Source organism: Symphalangus syndactylus, chromosome 14, assembly GCF_028878055.3.
Source record: "Symphalangus syndactylus isolate Jambi chromosome 14, NHGRI_mSymSyn1-v2.1_pri, whole genome shotgun sequence".
NCBI classification, from domain to species: domain Eukaryota; kingdom Metazoa; phylum Chordata; class Mammalia; order Primates; family Hylobatidae; genus Symphalangus; species Symphalangus syndactylus.
Window position 1 is genome coordinate 61,695,108 of NC_072436.2, and position 17,972 is coordinate 61,713,079.

A 17,972-nucleotide genomic window follows, 5' to 3' on the forward strand; every position below is an offset into this window, starting at 1 on the left:
TGTGCGTTCGATCACGATTCCATGGGGTGTGGACAGTAGTGCATGATCACTCCACTAACAGTCCCGGGTGGGGCTGGCAGGACTCACAATCACAGGACAACATCGGGACCAGAAATCAGCTCACATCGGGTCACGCTGTGCCGCTAAATGTGTTTGTGGCAAATTTTGGAAACATTTTGGTTTTCAGAGCTTTTTGGAGTTGAGAATCATGGCTAATGCATTGGAAACCCACATTATCCTCTTTCTGGGTTAGCTGAACCTCCCTGTCTGGACATCCCTGCTCTGGGGAGAAGCAGAGAAGCAAAGTGGAAAGCCAAGCATTGATTCTGCATTGACTGTGTGCTGGGTACACAAACAGCTCTTTCACTGATGTCATCCCACTAAGAGGGTGGGGGCAGGCCTGAACCTCCCATTCAGGACAAAGGTCAGCTCAGCCTGACCAGGGAGCAGAAAGTGGTCCTAGCTCAGCTGCTAATGTGTTTACCCACAGCCTGGAGCAGGTGGGAGTTCCATCTGCTAATCTCTCCCAGCTGCCTCTCCAGGATGGTGGTGCTGAGAGGAGAGAGGGGCCCTGGAGAGGCTCCCTGGAGAGGCTGAGGGTGGGGGGCAGAACTCCTCATGGCTCTGATGGGCTCTGCCAACTCCCGCCTCCCAGTGGTGGAGGAAAAGACCTTTCCCCAAGCGGCGTGGGCTCGGGGGGCTCAGCAGAAGCTCAGGGTCATCTCCAGCTAGGTCCTCCTTTCCTGTTCTCCCAGTACCCTGGGTTAAGAGACCATTTTCCTTCTCCTCACTGGCAACAACAAAAACTATAGCCCCAGTGCTGGTTCTGGGCCCATGAACCTTTACTGGCTTAGGGCAGGGAGTAATGTGGAATCAAACCAGGGTGTTTGAGACCTAAGGGGCTGTGTCTTCTGTGGGCCTGGGCTCCTTACATCTGATTTAAGATCACCCCTTTCTGGCTGGCTCTGGGGGCTTTTATCCCCCAAGCAGCCCCCTCCCATGGCTCAGCTCAACTTCTTTGTTTCCCCAGCCTAAGAAATGCCTTCAGTCCTGAAAATATCTTCCTTTTCAAACTCTGGCATTGCCACTAGGAGCTGGAGAGGTGATCCATTCAGGGAATGAGAGGCAGGCACCAGGAAACGGGGGTGGGCTGGAGACAATTCGCATCCATCCATCCATCCGTCCATCCATCCATCCGTGCATCCATCTATCCATCCATCTGTCCATTTTTCTTTCTTTCTTTTTTTTTTCTCTTTTTTTTTTTTTTTTTTTGAGACGGAGTCTCGCTCTGTCGCCCAGGCTGGAGTGCAGTGGCAGGATCTCGGCTCACTGCAAGCTCCGCCTTCCAGGTTCACACCATTCTCCTGCCTCAGCCTCCCCAGTAGCTGGGACTACAGGCACCCGCCGCAGCGCCCAGCTAATTTTTTGTATTTTTGGTAGAGACGGGGTTTCACCGTGGTCTCGATCTCCTGACCTCGTGATCCACCCGCCTCGGCCTCCCAAAGTGCTGGGATTACAGGCGTAAGCCACCACACCCGGCCTCCATCTGTCCATTTTTCTATCCATTCAACCAACATTAATCTGGCATTCATGATGAGCCAGACAAAATGCCCCCCCACAAAGGAATACCCACAGCACTGATGCTATTAGCCTGTGCCTGGCAGTACCCTTTCATCTTCCCAGGAAATAGGGATTGCTGGTGAAGCAAACATAAGAGTTGGCTAAGTTGTCCTCCTCTCTACCTGGGAGCCACACCCAAAGGAGGAGCCTCCACCCCCACCCAAGGAAAGCAAGCTGTTGATAAACGTTTTTTGGGCACAACCTCAAAGGCCCCAGTACATGTGGCCATGAGACACCCTGAGCTCCCCAGCTGGGCCCCCTCCTCTACACTTCTGCCCCTTTGGGGAGTCCCGGAGGCTCCATCACAGGCTTCGCTGCCATGCCCTTTGGCTGTGATGCCAAAGTGCAGGGCAGGTAGGCATCGTGGATGACCTGTCGGACAGTGGCCCAGAAAGTCTTGCTGACAAGGCAGTAGAGGCTGAAGTTGGCTGCCATGTGGAGCATGGCCACCATGTTGGCCACATCCAAGGCCAGGTGGACCCTCCAGTCCCGGTGGACAGGGGCTACGTACATGTGGTAGAGCATGACGAACACCTGGGGTGCCCACAGGAGGGTGAACAGTGTGGTGATGCCCAGGAGGATGGCTGTGCTCTTGCCCACCTGGGGCTGCAGCCCACTCTGGCCCCTCCTCCATAGCCGGTGGATGATGGCCAAGTTGGTGACCAGGAACATGCCACAAGGGGTGAAATAGACAGTGAGACAATGAGCCCACCTGAGGACCTCGTCCAGCGTGCGGGTGAGTCAGTGTCTCTCCACACGTCCAACCACCAGTAGAAGGGGATGCCGGTCAACAAGGCAGCACTCAGGACAGCAGCAATGGCCTGGCGGGTCCAGCCTGGGGACGAGGCGGCCCGATGGTGCAGGGGGTGGCACAGGGCAGTGTAGCGGTCAACTGTGAGCAGGATGGCGATCCAGACTGAGGCGTGGTTGGCAGCAAACTCCAGGATGTTGGCCATGTGCACCACAGCCTGGGGCACCTGGCGGGCCAGCACGGCTCCCTGCAGGAGGAAGCCCGCAAACACATGACCACCTGGATGATGATATCCGAGGCTGTGAGTGCCAGAAGGTAGTAGTAGGAGGGCTTCCTGGTCCTGGTGGCAAGGCGCGCCAGGGCCACTGCAGTCAGGAGGCTGACTGATGGCGGCCGAGGTGAGGGAGGGGAGAGGCATCAGAGGAGAGCTCAGACTCTGCTTTCCAAGGTGTCACCAACACCCCTCCCCATCTGCATGTGCAGAGACTGAGCTGGCTTCTCTTTTTTCTCCTTCCAGATCCTTCTGAAACCCCACTTTGCCCAGAATGCAACCCAGGCCAGCTCTGCCCTGTCCATCAACTGCAGGCCACTGACTGTACCACGGTTACACACAGGTAAGTGCACATGGCAGTGTGTCCTCAGAAGTGACCTGTCCTGGCCAGGCGTGGTGGCTCACACCTGTAATCCAGCACTTTGGGAGGCCAAGGCAAGCAGATCACCTGAGGTCAGGAGTTTGAGATCGGCCTGACCAACATGGAGAAACCCCATCTCTATTAAAAAATGCAAAAAGTACCCAGGCATGGTGGTGCATACCTGTAATCCCAGCTCCTTGGGAGGCTGAGGCAGGAGAATTGCTTGAACCTGGGAAGTGGAGGCTGCAGTGAGCAGAGATCACACCACTGCTCTCCAGCCTGGGTGACAGAGCAAGACTCCATCTCAAAAAAAAAAAAAAAGCCACCTGTCCTATGGCATTGTCCACCAAGTCCTTTTTAGGTTTTCTGTGTCCTCCAGAATGGAAGCGTCCCTAGACACAGGCATGGGTTTAGCTACTGGACTTGGGGAAACCCCCAGGGCCAAGACCACTCGCCCTTCCCATATCCACACACCCACCTCTGCCCCAAGCTCTGCTCTCTGATGGCATGGGCAGCATGGGGAGCTTTGTAATGAGCTGAGCCAGCTCCTATGTGAATTTTATTATCTTAAGAGAGTGCTCACTACTGGGGAAAACTTGGGTTTAGCTGTGAGCACCCCCAATCCTAGCCCCTTACTTTTATTCCCCTCCAGTGACCCAGAACACCCTGACAATGGCAAGGAAAGACCAGGGGTCTATGATCCAGGGCCTCAGGGGTCAAACACAGAGGACTGGCACCCATTGAAGGAGGATCCCAATTTCTGGCCAAGCCCAAGTCCCCAGACCCCAGCTCGCCACTCACCAGGCAACCCCAGGCCCAGCAGGACACTGTAGTAGATGACAGGGATGACGCCAGCCACACACGGGGACCTGTCTGCGATCTCTGGCCAGTGGCTTTCAAACTCCTGACTCAGCCCACTGACGTTGGGTGTGGGCAGCAGGGTCACTTTTGGTTGGCCAGCTAGAAGGTGCGGACGGGCAGAGTCAGAGCCTCTGGTCTGTTTCTAACCTGGCTGGGCGCAGCCCCGCCCTGACCTGGGGTCTTTCTAGTCACCCTGCTCTGTGCAGACCCTCTAGTCAGACCCAGCTGAGTGCACTGTCTGTTGCTGTGAGAATTCTTGCCAAGACCACCCTCGCCCCCACCCCATCTCACCCTACTCCCTCAGTGGCCCGGCTCCCCCACTGATGGGGAGTCCCTGGCAGCGCGGCCTGCAGCCATAGAGACCACTGCTCCCCATGGGTCCTCCCCATGGGTCCTCACCCAGCCTAGCAGGGGCTCTGAAACAGGATCACGGGGGCACTTGTCGAGGTGCAGGCTCCTGGGCCTCCTCCGGGTGGGCTGAGCCAGAGGGTCTGAAGTGGGGTTGCAGCAGCCGTGCTTGTAATCAGCAATCTGGGCGATTCCAACCCAGGTGACGCCAGCCACACACAGGGACTTCTCTAGGAGGTCCACAGCGGAGGCCCCAGGTCTGCCCAGCTCCACTCAACAGCTGCCCCCCTCTAAGGAGAGGCTATTGGTAGGGCCCCCTCTTTTCTAAACTAAAGATTCCCTCTTCAGAGGTGAGCGCCACTAAAGCTGGAATGACCCAAGTCCACAGATGGGGAAACTGAGTCCACAGGGGTAAGGTGGCTGGTCTAGGATGAACACCGTCCACTCTGGCCCCTGTTCCCCTGAAGCCACACTGCGCGTCTCTTTCAGGCTGAACTCCAGCTTTGCGTTTCCTGCTGAGGCTGGGGGGCTCACTGCTCACTCGCTCTCAACTTTGGCCCCTACTCCACCCTCTAGGTCCCTAACCTGCCTCCTGTTCCCTCCTGCCTTTCCACCTTATTGCCCCCAGCAATAAGGGTCAGCACTTCAGGATGCCTTACCTGTCTCTCGTCCCTCAAGCCCCATGCTCTGGGGCCCTGAGTCCTGGGTCACCTGTGGCTTTTTCTGAGGGTCCCCGCAGCTCCCTGTCAGCATCGCCAGCTGTACCTCTCACCCCTTGGCTCTCCAAGTGGTTGTTTGCCCCGGGATCCTTCCCGAGACACTGAGCCTGTTAGTGCAGGGGGGTGGGGCGGGGGAAGGAAGAGGAAGGAATCAGTGGGCGGAGGCACGGGGGAAAGAGCTAGAGTAGACGCTGGTGGAGCAAACCAGGGTCCTCTAAGGCGCACAGGCAGGGGAAGGGGTCGGGCTGGGCAGGGGCTTCAGCTACAGGAGAGATGAGCTGAGGGTGGCATGGGGTTCACAGGTATGTCTATGCCTGGGGGAGCAGGAAGTGACACGAAGAGGCGGGATGGCAGGATGAGGGTTCTGGGGGGCTGCCTCCCACCCCGGGGCACTCTGTGAGCTGGCCTGGGTTCAGCTGGGGTCAAACCTGGGGCTGAGGACTTTGGGGACAGGCAGAAGGATCCAGGATGCTGACTCTATGAGCATCCAGACTGAGAGGGAAGAGAGTAGGGCACCTCTGTGAGGAGTTGGGGGAGTCGTGCCAGGTAGGAGGGGTAAGGCTGCCACAGACAGGACTATGATCCCAAGAGGCCCAGGGGACCAGGTGTACAGGGTCAGTCCTGCGGTGGCCATGCTGGGGGAGGTGGAGGCTGCCCCCAGGGGCAGGATGGCAGGCAGCCTTGCACAGGGTGGGGCATCCTCTGGGAGCAGCCGGACCAGGCTGCCTGCAGCCGGTGCTGGGAAACCACAGTCCTGCAAGCTGTTGTTTTCCTGGCCCTGGTGAAATGGACCATCCCTCAAGAATATCAATCCCTGGCAAATAAACACCAGCCGTTGCTGGTGAGCACTCAGAAGAGGCCAGAATCTGCAGCTCTGGCTCCCCTGCCCTAGAGGAAGAGTCACCAGAGCCGCCCACAAGCAGGCACCCGGGATATGGATGCCCCGCGGACTGCCTCGGGAGGAGAGCTCAGGCCCCCCTGGCATCACCTCCCACGGCCTGTCATCCAGAAATGCAGCAGAAAATATGGCAGGAAATATAGGGAGCTTCCCAGCTCTGGGAGTTAGATCTCACATCAGAGCCTGGAACTCCCCATCCCAACACCCCCTCGGATACTCACAGCGCAGGCCCTGCTGCCCCCTGGTGGCCACATCCTGACCCTGCAAGCCTGAAAGTCCCACGGTTTGGCCAGGCCTGGGTGGCACAGTGGGACTGGAGACGGAGCTGCTTGCTCAGGACAGGTCCTCTGGTGGAGTGCTGGGACCCCAGCCCCAGAAAGTGCAAGTAGCACAGATGATGCCCCAGGCCACCACCTCCTTGCAGCAGGAGGCTAGGGGTGAGAGGAGGCAGACCCTCTCTTCAAGGAGCTGCCATGGGTGAGGGGCAAGGAGGGTCCCTGCCAACATTTACCGAGTGCCTACCCTGTCCCTACACTTTGTTTTTTAAATTTTATGTATAGATATAGACAGAGTTTGGGGTCTCGCCGTGTTGCCGAGGCTGGTCTGGAACTCCAGGCTTCAAGTGGTCCTTCTGCCTTGGCCTCTCAAAGAGCTGGGATTACAGGTGTGAGTCACCATGCCAAGCCCACTTTGTTTCTTTGAGGGACCTACACTTGATTGGAAACCTTAAATATTCTTCAGACAGAACACAATGGTTTCAACCAAGGCTCTCACACAGGCTACACAGAAAACTAGAGCTCCCCGGATTCAGAGCGAGGAGAGGGAGAGATGGAGGAGGGGGACTAAGTTTGCTAAAATGATGCCCCATGCACGTCCTTCCAGCAACTTAGAATCCCACCCCATAGAAGCCCTGTTCTGGGAGATGGCTGGATTCACCTGGCGGAAACTGCTGGAGTCCTTGGATGGTCTTATTCGGAGGTCCCAGCTTCCCCGTGTGACCTGTGGAAACCTCAGCCACCTGGAATGGCTGAGACAAGAATGCTGGCTTTTCTGTGCGTGGGACACCATTGATTTGTCTTCCTCAGTATATGCTTCCGTACCCAGGACAGCAGTGATGTCCTGCAGGGAAGTGGGGTCCCACTGGATCTTTTGCATCCATGGGCAACATCATCATACTCATTGCTAACAACGCTGGGATCCATGGTTCAAGAGGTGGAGCCTGGAGATGTTCAGCTCAGTGGCAGCAGCAGACAGGACAGGGCAGCCATGTCATCAGCCAGCACACAGCCTGTACAGAGGTGAGACGCCCCTTCTTGGTGGTGGTGATTCTTTCCTACATGGTGTGGTGTCAGTGACCAGGGCAGGCTGCTAGCCCACGGTGGAAGGGATTCTAGCCACTAAGGCAGACACCTCTGAGCCAGCCTGGACAAGGTGAAAGATGTTATGAAGACCCAGCCGCACACCTTGACTTTTTCTTTTCTTTTTTTTTTTTTTTTTTTGAGACGGAGTCTCGCTCTGTCACCCAGGCTGGAGTGCAATGGTGCTATCTTGGCTCACTGCAACCTCTGCCTCCTGGGTTCCAGTGATTCTCCTGCCTCAGCCTCCCAAGTAGCTGGGATTACAGGTGCCTGCCACCACGCCTGGCTAATTTTTGTATTTTTAGTAGAGACGGGGTTTCACCATGTTAGCCAGGCTGGTCCCGAGCTCCTGACCTCAGGTGATATGCCCACCTGGGCCTCCCAAAGTGCTGGGATCACAGGCGTGAGCCACCGCGCCCAGCCTCACCTTGACCTTTTTGGTCTCTGAAGTCTTCAGCCCTGATAGTCCAGCCAGAGCTACCAGGCATGAGCACCAGGGTCTCTCTCTCTCTTTTCTTTTTCCTTCTGCCTCCCCACCCCTCAAGACAGGGTCTCACTCTGTCATCCAGGCTGTGGTACAGTGGTGTGATCATAGCTCACTGCAGCCTTGAACTCCCAGGCTCAAGCGATCCTCTCTTCTCAACCTCCCGAGTAGCTGGGATTATAGGCATGCACCACCACGCCCAGCTAATTTTTGTATTTTTTGTAGAGACGGTGTTGCCTAGGCTGGTCTCAAGCTCCTGGGCTCATGCAATCCACCTGCCTTAGCCTCCCAAAGTGCTGGGATTACAGATGTGAGCCACTGCACCTGGTCAAGGATTCCTTCTTATTTAAGTTTTTGCTTGTTTGTTTGTTTGAGACAGAGTCTCACTCTGTTGCCCAGGCTGGAGTGCAGGGGTGCAATCTCAGCTCACTGCAACCTCTGCTTCCCGGGTTCAAGCGATTTTCCTGCCTCAGCCTCCCAAGTAGCTGGGATTACAGTCACCAGCCACCATGCCCGGCTAATATTTGTATTTTTAGTAGAGACGGGGTTTCAGCATGTTGCCCAGGCTGGGCTTGAACTCCTGACCTCAAGTGATCCGCCCGCCTCAGCCTCCCAAAGTGCTGGGATTAAAGGCGTGAGCCACCATGCCCAGCCTCATATTTACCTTTATGTGCTCCCCTGAGTACACAGGGCCTGGAACTTAAACCCATGATTTCCTGTCCCCAATCCAAGTAGCCCAGTGACTCAGGGAACCCTAAGTCAGGACAGGAGACAGTACAGATGCAAGGGAGGGTGCCCGGTAGGGCCAGGCTGCATCTGGAGCCCAGCCCTCTGAGGTGTTATCACAGTCCAGTGTCTGATCACCCCCTTTGCAGATTCAGAAACTCTTCATCTGGCCCCAAGCTTGCAAGAGTTTTCCGTTGCTTTTACAGTACTAGAGATTCCTTGTCCAAAGGGATCACTTATCACAATTGGAAAAACTTCCCCAAAAAGACAGCATGGGCCGGGCGTGGTGGCTCACACCTGTAATCCCAGCACTTTGGGAGGCTGAGGCAGGCAAATCACGAGGTCAGGAGATCGAGACCATCCTGGCCAACATGGTGAAACCCCGTCTCTACTAAAAATACAACAATTAGCCGGGCATGGTAGTGGGTACCTGTAGTCCCAGCTACTCTGGAGGCAAAGGCAGGAGAATCGCTTGAACCCGGGAGGCAGAGGTTGCAGTGAGCTGAGATTGCACCACTGTACTCCAGCCTGGTGACAGAGTGAGACTCCGTCTCAGAAAAAAAAAAAAAAAAAAAAAAAAAGACAACATTGTGTTGTGGAAAGAAAAGTCAAGTAGCCAGGTGCAGTGGTTCATACCTGTGGTCCCAGCTACTTGGGAGGCTGAGGCTGGAGGATTGCTTGAGCCCAGGAATTTGAGGCCACAGTGAGCTATGAAAGTGCCACCACACTCCAGCCTGGGTGAAAGAGTGAGACCCCATCTCTAACAACAATAACAACAAAAATCAGAAAAAAGAAAAGTCAAGCAGAACTCAGAACTCAAAAAATAAATCCTGCCTCTGAGGTTCCTGGTCATAAGACCTCAGACACATGGCTTGGGCTAAAAACACTCCCGTCTGGGGCGGGAAGTAACATTCCTCTCTGGGATGGTGCTGGCTTGTGAATTCATCAGACTTGCCTTCAAGGAATTATGGAGCTCCCAGATCCATGGGGCCAATATATGTATGTATGTGTGTGTATGTGTATATATATGTGTATATATATATGCAGTGCTGCAGATCCTTCCTCTCAAAGACTTGGCCAAGCACTGTGGCCCACGCCTGTAATCCCAGCACTTTGGGAGGCCAAGGCAGGAGGATCACCTGAGGTCAGGAGATCAAAACCAGCCTGGCCAACATGGTGAAACCTTGTCTCTACTAAAAATACAAAAATTAGCTGGGCATAGTAGTGCACACCTGTAATCCCAGCTACACAGGAGGCTGAGGCAGGAGAATTGTTTGAACCCAGAAGGTGGAGGCTGCAGTGAGCTGAGATGGCGCCACCGCACTCCAGCCTGGGCGACAGAGCGAGGCTCCATCTCAAAAGATAAAAAAAAAAGACTGCTCAGGGCAAGTACCCAGCTTCCTCTCTCCCGCCCCAGGACACTCCCCCACACATACACATGCATATACACACACCACACACACATATCCACAAATATGCATGCACACACACCACGCACAGGCATGTGCACACACATATAAATATGCACATGCACACACATGCACTGCATACGCACGTGTGCACATGCATACCACACACACACACACACACAGACTCTCCAGCAATGCTCTGTTAAGAAAATGAGAACAGAGAATGCCTCTATGTGGAAAGCTAGTTTCTAAATCATTCGAAGAGGGCCAGGGATAAGGGAGATTAGAAATAATGGGAGGTGGGGCCTGTCAGAGATGGGGAGTCAGAGGTGACTCTCCCGGGTCTTCTTGATTATCCAGGGCCTCCCAGCTTCCTTCACACTTGAAATGCCACCAATCTAACTCTAGTAGGTATCGCTTGTCTTGGGGTGTGTATAACAATTGTCTGGGAGTACTTAGAAAAAACAGACGGCCAGACCCTGCCCCTGAAAATTCTGGTTCCAAGGTAGAGCATGGGAGATCCTAATGCAGGTGGCTACCCTTCAAGAATGACTGATACAAAATTAGCTGGGGGTGGTGGCACTGCCTGTGTCCCAGCTACTTGGGAGGCTGAGGCAGGAGGATCGCTTGGGCCTAGGAGTTTGAGGCTGCAGTGAGCTATGATTGCGTCACTGCACTCCAGCCTTGGCGACTGAGAGATTCTGCCTCTAGAAAAGCAAAACAAAACAAAGAATGACTGACGCAGAGGCTGAAGGAGGCTGGAGTTGAGAGGCACAAATATCAAATGACAGTTTTCTGAGTAGCGGGTTCTCTTATCATCAACAATATTCCTATCAAAAGCACTGTGCTTGGAAGCTGGAATGCCCTCAGGGACCAGGGCTGCCCTGCTGCATGGAGACTCGGACTTGCTGGGTTGAGCCAGGACATGGTACAGCCCATGGGAAGGGCAGGCGGGCAGCCAGTGGGCAAGGGATAGTGGATTTGGACGAGGGGAGCCAGGCATGAAAGTCAGGGCAGCCGGAGGGGTTTCCGCTGGGCTGGAGAGCTCCAACTCTGCCAACCCGGACGAGGCAGGTGCCAGACCCAGTTCTTGCTCTCTCTGCGGCTTCAGAGAGGGGGTGGAGCTGTTGGGTCTCTGTGCCAGCCAGAGGCAGAAATCAATGCATCGAGCTGGCCCCTGGGATCCAGAGAGCCAGGGAGAGGAAGATTCAATTCATCCCCAACCCAGAGCCCTGCCTCGGAGTCAGATCGCTTGGGAGTCACCTACTTCAGTTAGCCAAGCTCAAAGGAGTCCCTCCCACGAAGAGCTGGGGCAGACCCTGCTGGCTCCCTGCAAAGGTGAAGACTCACAGCATGCCACCCTACACACACACACACACACACACACACGCTTCCGCGGAGCTCCAGACTCACTTTCCTCTCTCTGTTGCCTTTGTGTTTAGAAGAGCACTCCTCTGCACTAACCCAACTGAGACTGCAACCTAGCTCCCTGCCTCAGTTTCCCTACAGTGGGAGTGAAACACCAGGTCTGCAGCATGCCTCCTTGGCCTGGAAAAGGAAAAATTACAGTTGGAAATAAGACAGAAACTGCTAAAACAAGCCTTCCAAGGAGGTGAACCCAGAGACCTGAGGCCACCTGGGGAAGGAGAATTCAAGTCAGGAAATAGCAGGGCAGACAGTGCCCAGCCTTGGGCTGGCTGGAGCGCAGAGCCAGAAGGTGGCCAGCCCCGCTCTGGGCAGGGGGCGCCCATGCAGTGGTGCACGGGGCAGGATGCATCTGCTCTATGCCCAGCCCTGCCACCTGGCTCAGCTTGCCCCTGTGGGAGGTGACAGTCACAGTCCCCACAGAACTTTCCCGCCAGCCCATCACCCTCCCCACAGCATTCCAGGAACCTTCTTCAACAAAGAATATGAAACTGACATCAGTTGCCCATGAGCCCCTATTTGAGAGATCCCTGAGGTTCTCTCTGAGGAGCTGCCCCACCCCAAAATGGGAGTGGGGGAGGGGTGGGAGCCTCAGCCGCCTCTCCTTTCCTCTTCCAGGCCCTTCCTTTGCAGCTGGCTCACCATGGTGCTCCAGCCACTACGCTGCCAAGTGTGCTCCGTGCCAGGGCCGAGGCCTGGGGTTGGGGGAGGGAACTGGGGACCCTCAGGCCAATGGCTGCCAGTGGTCCTGGAGCCCCTCGCCTATTCTCCAGAGAGCCTGAAACTTTCCAGGGAGAAGCACGGCTAGCCCTGCTGGGTGGTAAGGAGATTGGGGGAGGAGGGTTCCGGATCTGTTCCCCTTGGGGGCCCACAGGCAGCACAATAGCCCTCGGGGCTGCCACTCTCTGGCTTAAGTGGTTGCCTGGGCAACAGCTGGGGCCAGTTTCCACCAATCCATGGAGGAGGCTGAGTGGGGGAGGGAGGCCAAGCAGGAAGGGGGGTGCCGTCCCCTTGTGCTGGATCCTATATAAGGAAGAGGGATGTGAGCAGAATGCTCTGGGCTTCACCGTCCCTCCAGTGGACTTGGGGGCTGAGCATAAAGATGCCTAGGAGAGGCTACTCCAAGCCTGGGTCCTGGGGCAGCTTCTGGGCGATGCTGACCTTGGTGGGCCTGGTCACCCGTGCAGGTGAGCGGGCAGTGGGCCAGGTGCGGGGCAGGGTGGAGGGGCAGGATGTCCCAGCCCTGGCTGCACGCGGCTGGCCAGGAGGGGGCAGTGTCCAGCTGCCGGGGAGAGTACGGGGTGGACCGGACAGCTCCACGGACTCATCTCTCTGAAGGAAGGAGAGGCCTGGCAGGCAGGTGGACAGGGGTCTTAAGGACAAGAGGACCCTCCATTGCCCATTGTCCTGGGCAGAGGCTGAATGGGGACGCCATCAGCATTCAGGTCCTTCAAAGTGACAGCTGGGGAAGGCAGGGCTGGGAAACGCACTACCCGCTTCTCTTTCACCCTCCCTTTGTCCCTCAGCCTCCCTCTCTCATGCACAGATGCTCTGCTCCTGTGCGAGCCTTCTCTCCTGTGTGCACCACGGGCCTGCGTGTGCTGTGCGTGCACATGTGGCCGGGGCCCATCTGCTGCTATCAGGCCCCCACCCGCCTCCCTCCGCAAGGCTCCCCTCGCTGTTCTCAGCTTGGGAAAGCTGCTGACAGTTTCTGTAACTGAATGCACATCCCCATCTGACCGTCAGGGCATCCTGGAGCATGAGAAAAGGGCCGGCCTGGCCAGCCTCAATGCTCAGTTACCCAGGAAGTTCTATTCCAGCACCAGCTGGCCCTTCGCCTTTCTCCTGTCCCCTGCTGGCCACCTACAGAAAATGGGCTTCTGTCTCAGAGATCAGGACCCAAGAGGGCAGGGCTGAGCCTGGAAAACAGCTTCCCTTCCACACCCGCAGCCTCGTCTCACACCTGCCTCTCTCTCCTGCCACTGCTCTGGCCTCCCTAACGCTGTCCCTGCTCCCAGTACCCCAGGCCCATTCCCTTCAAGGGCCTTTGCAGGGCTGGAGCCTGCCTTGACACTGGTTCCCTGGCTGGCTCCTTTAAAACTGGAGTGCTTATTTGTGTGTGTCTTACCCGTCTGATATGTCAATTTGTGCTTTTATGAGCTTTTATGAGCATAAGAACTTGGCTTGCTTTGTCCACTGCCATATCCCAAGCTCTTAGGAGAATGTCTAGCATATAGTATTTGTTAGTGAATGCACCACTTCTGACTACTGTTCCGAGGGGTTAGATGGACAATTCTTTAGGAAGTGAGAAGGGTGGGACCACGAGTTTCCTCAACCCTTGCCTGAGGGGCTGGCAGCATGGAGATGAGTTCTAGGCATGTTGTCCTAAACCTGAGCACAACCTCTCCCTGCCTGAATGCACCCCCTTCCAAGAGCATCCTCTTGGGGTTTGCATTGTCATGACCTTCCCACCCAGGATGTTTGTGTGTGCACAGATGCATCCACGCGCCTCGTGGGCACAAACAGATATGCACACACAGCCCGCCTAGGCCCACCTTGCCCTCTGCTCACACCCATGCATATGTCTCCAGCTGGTCCCTCTCCACCCCCGACTGAGGTTCCGGGCCCGGGCACCTTCTCAGGCTGTGCTGTGTTCCTTCCTGCTGCAGCCCAGAGAGCCGATGTTGGTGGGGAGGCAGCTGGCACCTCCATCAACCACTCCCAGGCGGTGCTCCAGCGCTTGCAGGAGCTGCTGTGACAGGGCAACGCCAGCGATGTGGTTCTGCGGGTGCAGGCTGTGGGCACCGGTGAGGTCCGGGTCTTCCACACCCACTGTCTGCTGCTGGGACTGCACAGTGAGCTGTTCCGGGAGCTGCTGAGTAACCAGAGTGAGGCGGTGCTGCAGGAGCCAAGGGACTGCGCCGCTGTCTTCGACAAGTTTGTCAGGTGGGGATGGGGAAGACTAGAGGGAGGCTTCATCCCTTCCTCAGCCCCCGGCTCCTCCACCTACAGGCCCTTAGAAGTTGTTATGTCCATTTCCCCGGACATCACTGGGATGACAGTGACTCCTGCATCCCTTCTTCCACTGTACAGCTCCCTGTCTTTGCCCGTGTCATCTGTGCAGTTTGATGTCACTTTGGGTTCCTGGTAACCCCCTCAGAGCTGTTTCCAAACCTGGCCATAGACAGCTTTTAAAAACTACAGTTTTGGGGCCGGGCACGGTGACTCATGCCTGTAATCCCAGCAATTTGGGAGGCTGAAGCGGGCAGATCACCTGAAGTCAAGAGTTCAAGACCAGCCTGGCCAACATGGTGAAACCCTGTCTCTACTAAAAATATAGAAAATTAGCTGAGTGTGGTGGCACACGACTGTAATCCCAGCTATTTGGGAGGCTAAGGCAGGAGAATCGCTTGAACCTGGGAGGCGGAGTTTGGGTTTGCAGTGAGCTGAGATCGTGCCACTAGACTCCAGCCTGGGTGACAGAGCAGGATTCTGTCTCAAAAAAATCAACCAACCAACCAACCAAACAATCAAACAAACAAAAAAACTACAGTTTCACGGATCCCAACCTGGATCGTCAGTTTCAGGTCTAGGGTTAGGGCCAGCAATCATTTTTTATTTTATTTTATTTATTTACTTTTTATTTTCCTAAATATTCCATTATAGAGGAATATTTTTTACTTTAAAGCATCGCTGTGGTTTTGGTGTTTGGCCAGGTTTGGAACCACAGGGCTGGGAGCTGAAAAAGTTAGACGGCTCTCTCCACCTCCTGCCTCCTGCCATGGTGCTGCTCAGGGGGTGCCATTCACACTAGTGTCTAAGAAAGTAACTCTTCTAATGGCTCAGACGAGATGCCTGCAGAATTCCATATATTGCTTCCAAGTTCCAGGCAACAAGAAGGGGGATAAGACAGAAGGGCAAAAAGGGTCTTCCTGTTACCCTGAATCAATTGCATTTAACCAGCCCTCCTGCAAATCCCAAACTGTGCCCATTGACCAGCAGTCAGTCACATGGCCAAGGCCACAATCAGGGAGCCTGGGAAATGTGGTCTTTTATTCCCAGAGGCAATCACGCAGGGGAAAGGGGAGAAATGGACATTGGGGAAGATGGCTGGCAGTGGCTGCCGCACTCCTATAGAGGCAAGTGCGGTGCCATGTGCCAGTGGGGACTGGCAGGAAGGGTAAGCAGCGGGACAGCGGCAGAAGTAAGAGGAAGAGATACTCAGCACAAGTGATCACCAACAGTAGGAGAGGAAAAAGGAAGGTGAGGCTGCAAAAAAGAAATGGGGGCTCACACCTGTAATCCCAGCACTTTGGGAGGCCAAGGTGGGAGGACTGCTCAAGTCCAGGAGTTTGAGACCAACCTGGGCAACGCAGGGAGACCCCATCTCAAAAAAAAAAAAGGCTGGAGTGTAGTGGCATGACGATCATAGCTCACCGCAGCCTTGAATTCCTGGGCTGAAACTATCTTCCTGCCTCAGACTCCCAAGCAGCTGGGACTACAAGTGTGCACCACCAAGCATGACTAATGTTTTAACTTTTTTTTTTTTTTTTTTTTGTAGAGATAGGGTCTTGCTATGTTGCCCAAGTTGGTCTTGAACTCCTGGCCTCAAGCAATCCTCCCATCTTGGCCTTCCAAAGTGCAGAGATTCCAGGTGTGAGTCATGGCACCCACCTGGCCTGTAGCAAGATTCTTTATTCTCCTCTGGTTGTCACAATAACCCTGAGGGGTGTGTGCCACTCCCCCTTTCCTAGATGATTGATTAGCCTAAGGTTCATTGAAATTAAGTGACTTGCCCAGACTCATGGCAAGGAGAAGGCAGGCCATGGATCCCAACCAGAATGGAAACCCCAACGGCAGGAGCCACCTCTGTTTTGTTCCAGCCTAGAGCTGCACGCCTAGTAGAGGCACAGTCATTGCAGGCAATTTCTACATCACCACGGAAACAGAAAGAAGAGCCTGTGAAGTAAGAATGGCCTGGAAGGGTCCTTAAAAGGAAAACATGGGAAGCCTCAGGGTGGGGCTTCCACTGTGTTTGCACCTGGACCGTGAAGCTCCAACTCCAGGCGGGGTCCCCTGTGGACTCAGAAAAAGCTATGCTGGGAGGTGGGTACCACCCTGACCCCGCCCCATCTCTTGGTCTCTCCCGCAGGTACCTGTACTGCGGGGAGCTGACCGTGCTGCTGACCCAGGCCATCCCCCTGCACAGACTGGCCACTAAGTACGGCGTGGCCTCCCTGCAGCGCGGCGTGGCCCACTACATGCGCGCGCACCTGGCGGGAGAAGGGGGCCCGGCGGTGGGCTGGTACCACTACGCGGTGGGCACCGGGGACGAGGCCCTGCGCGAGAGCTGCCTGCAGTTCCTGGCTTGGAATCTGTCGGCCGTGGCGGCCAGCGCCGAGTGGGGCGCCGTGAGCCCCGAGCTGCTGTGGCAGCTCCTCCAACGCTCGGACCTGGTCCTGCAGGATGAACTGGAGCTGTTCCACGCGCTAGAGGCCTGGCTGGGTCGCGCGCGGCCGCCCCCTGCCGTGGCCGAGCGGGCGCTGCGCGCCATACGCTACCCCACGATCCCACCGGCACAGCTGTTCCAGCTGCAGGCGCGCTCAGCAGCCCTGGCGCGCCACGGCCCCGCAGTGGCCGACCTTCTGCTGCAGGCCTACCAGTTCCACGCCGCGTCGCCGCTGCACTACGCCAAGTTCTTTGACGTCAACGGCAGCGCCTTCCTGCCCCGCAACTACCTCGCACCCGCCTGGGGCGTCCCGTGGGTCATCAACAACCCGGCCCGCAACGACCGCAGCACCAGCTTCCAGACGCAGCTGGGCCCGAGTGGCCACGACGCGGGCCGCCGGGTCACCTGGAACATGCTCTTCTCGCCGCGCTGGCTGCCCGTCAGCCTGCGGCCCGTTTACGCGGACACTGCGGGCACAGCGCTGCCCACCGCGCGCCCGGAGGACGGCCGACCGCGGCTGGTGGTGACGCCGGCCAGCAGCGGCGGCGACGCAGCGGGCGTGAGCTTCCAGAAGAGGGTGCTGGTGGGGGCGCGCCAGCAGGGCCGCCTGCTGGTCCGCCACGCCTACAGCTTCCACCAGAGCAGCGAGGAGGCCGGCGACTTGCTGGCTCATGCCGACCTGCAGCGGCGCAACTCGGAGTACCTGGTGGAGAACGCCCTGCACCTGCACCTCATCGTCAAGCCCGTATACCACACCCTTATCCGGACCCCCAAGTAGCCTCGGGGTCTGGGAATAAAGGCCTGGCCTAGGTGGTCCCTGTGGGTCTGGGAAGGGCAAGGCGAGCGTGGAGGTGGCAACAAGCCTGGTCCCATGGATGGCCAGGCGCCGGCCACCCTAGGGCTGGGGTGGAGTCCAGGTGAGGCGTGGTAGACAAGATGCCTGGTTTCAACAGCTGATTTCACAGCTGACTTGAAGGAACGTTCTTGGTCCTGAATAAACTGATGCTCAGAGTGGTAAGGGGATGATTGAACCAGTCAGTTTCTGGGTAAAAACAACCCCAGGAGGGTCCCACAAGCCAGGGGGTTTAGGGGTTTCACTCCCCTTTGTTGAGCTTTTCCCCCAACCCAGACATAGAACTAGGGCAGGTAAAAGCATCCACATGGTCACAGCAACCCACCTGCCTGGGAGACAGGGAGCACCCCATTCCCCTTGCGGGGGAGTCAGGGAGTGCCCCATTCCCCTTTCGGGGGAGTCAGGGAGCACCCCATTCCCCTTGCAGGAGTTTCCTCAC

General features: G+C 56.3%; 1 protein-coding gene and 1 pseudogene across 1 annotated transcript; one reads left to right on the top strand and one right to left on the bottom strand.

Moving 5' to 3' along the window:
- Positions 1–555: 555 nt before the first annotated feature.
- LOC129462393 (probable G-protein coupled receptor 142) lies at positions 556–16,553 on the bottom strand (annotated as a pseudogene).
- Positions 11,874–17,691, top strand: LOC129462392 (BTB/POZ domain-containing protein 17-like). Its single transcript, XM_055242334.2, is given in 3 exon segments — positions 11,874–12,418; positions 13,901–14,177; positions 16,384–17,691. Coding segments are annotated over 3 exon segments (1,488 nt in total). The 5' UTR covers positions 11,874–12,282; the 3' UTR covers positions 17,459–17,691.
- The last annotated feature ends 281 nt before the right edge of the window (positions 17,692–17,972 follow it).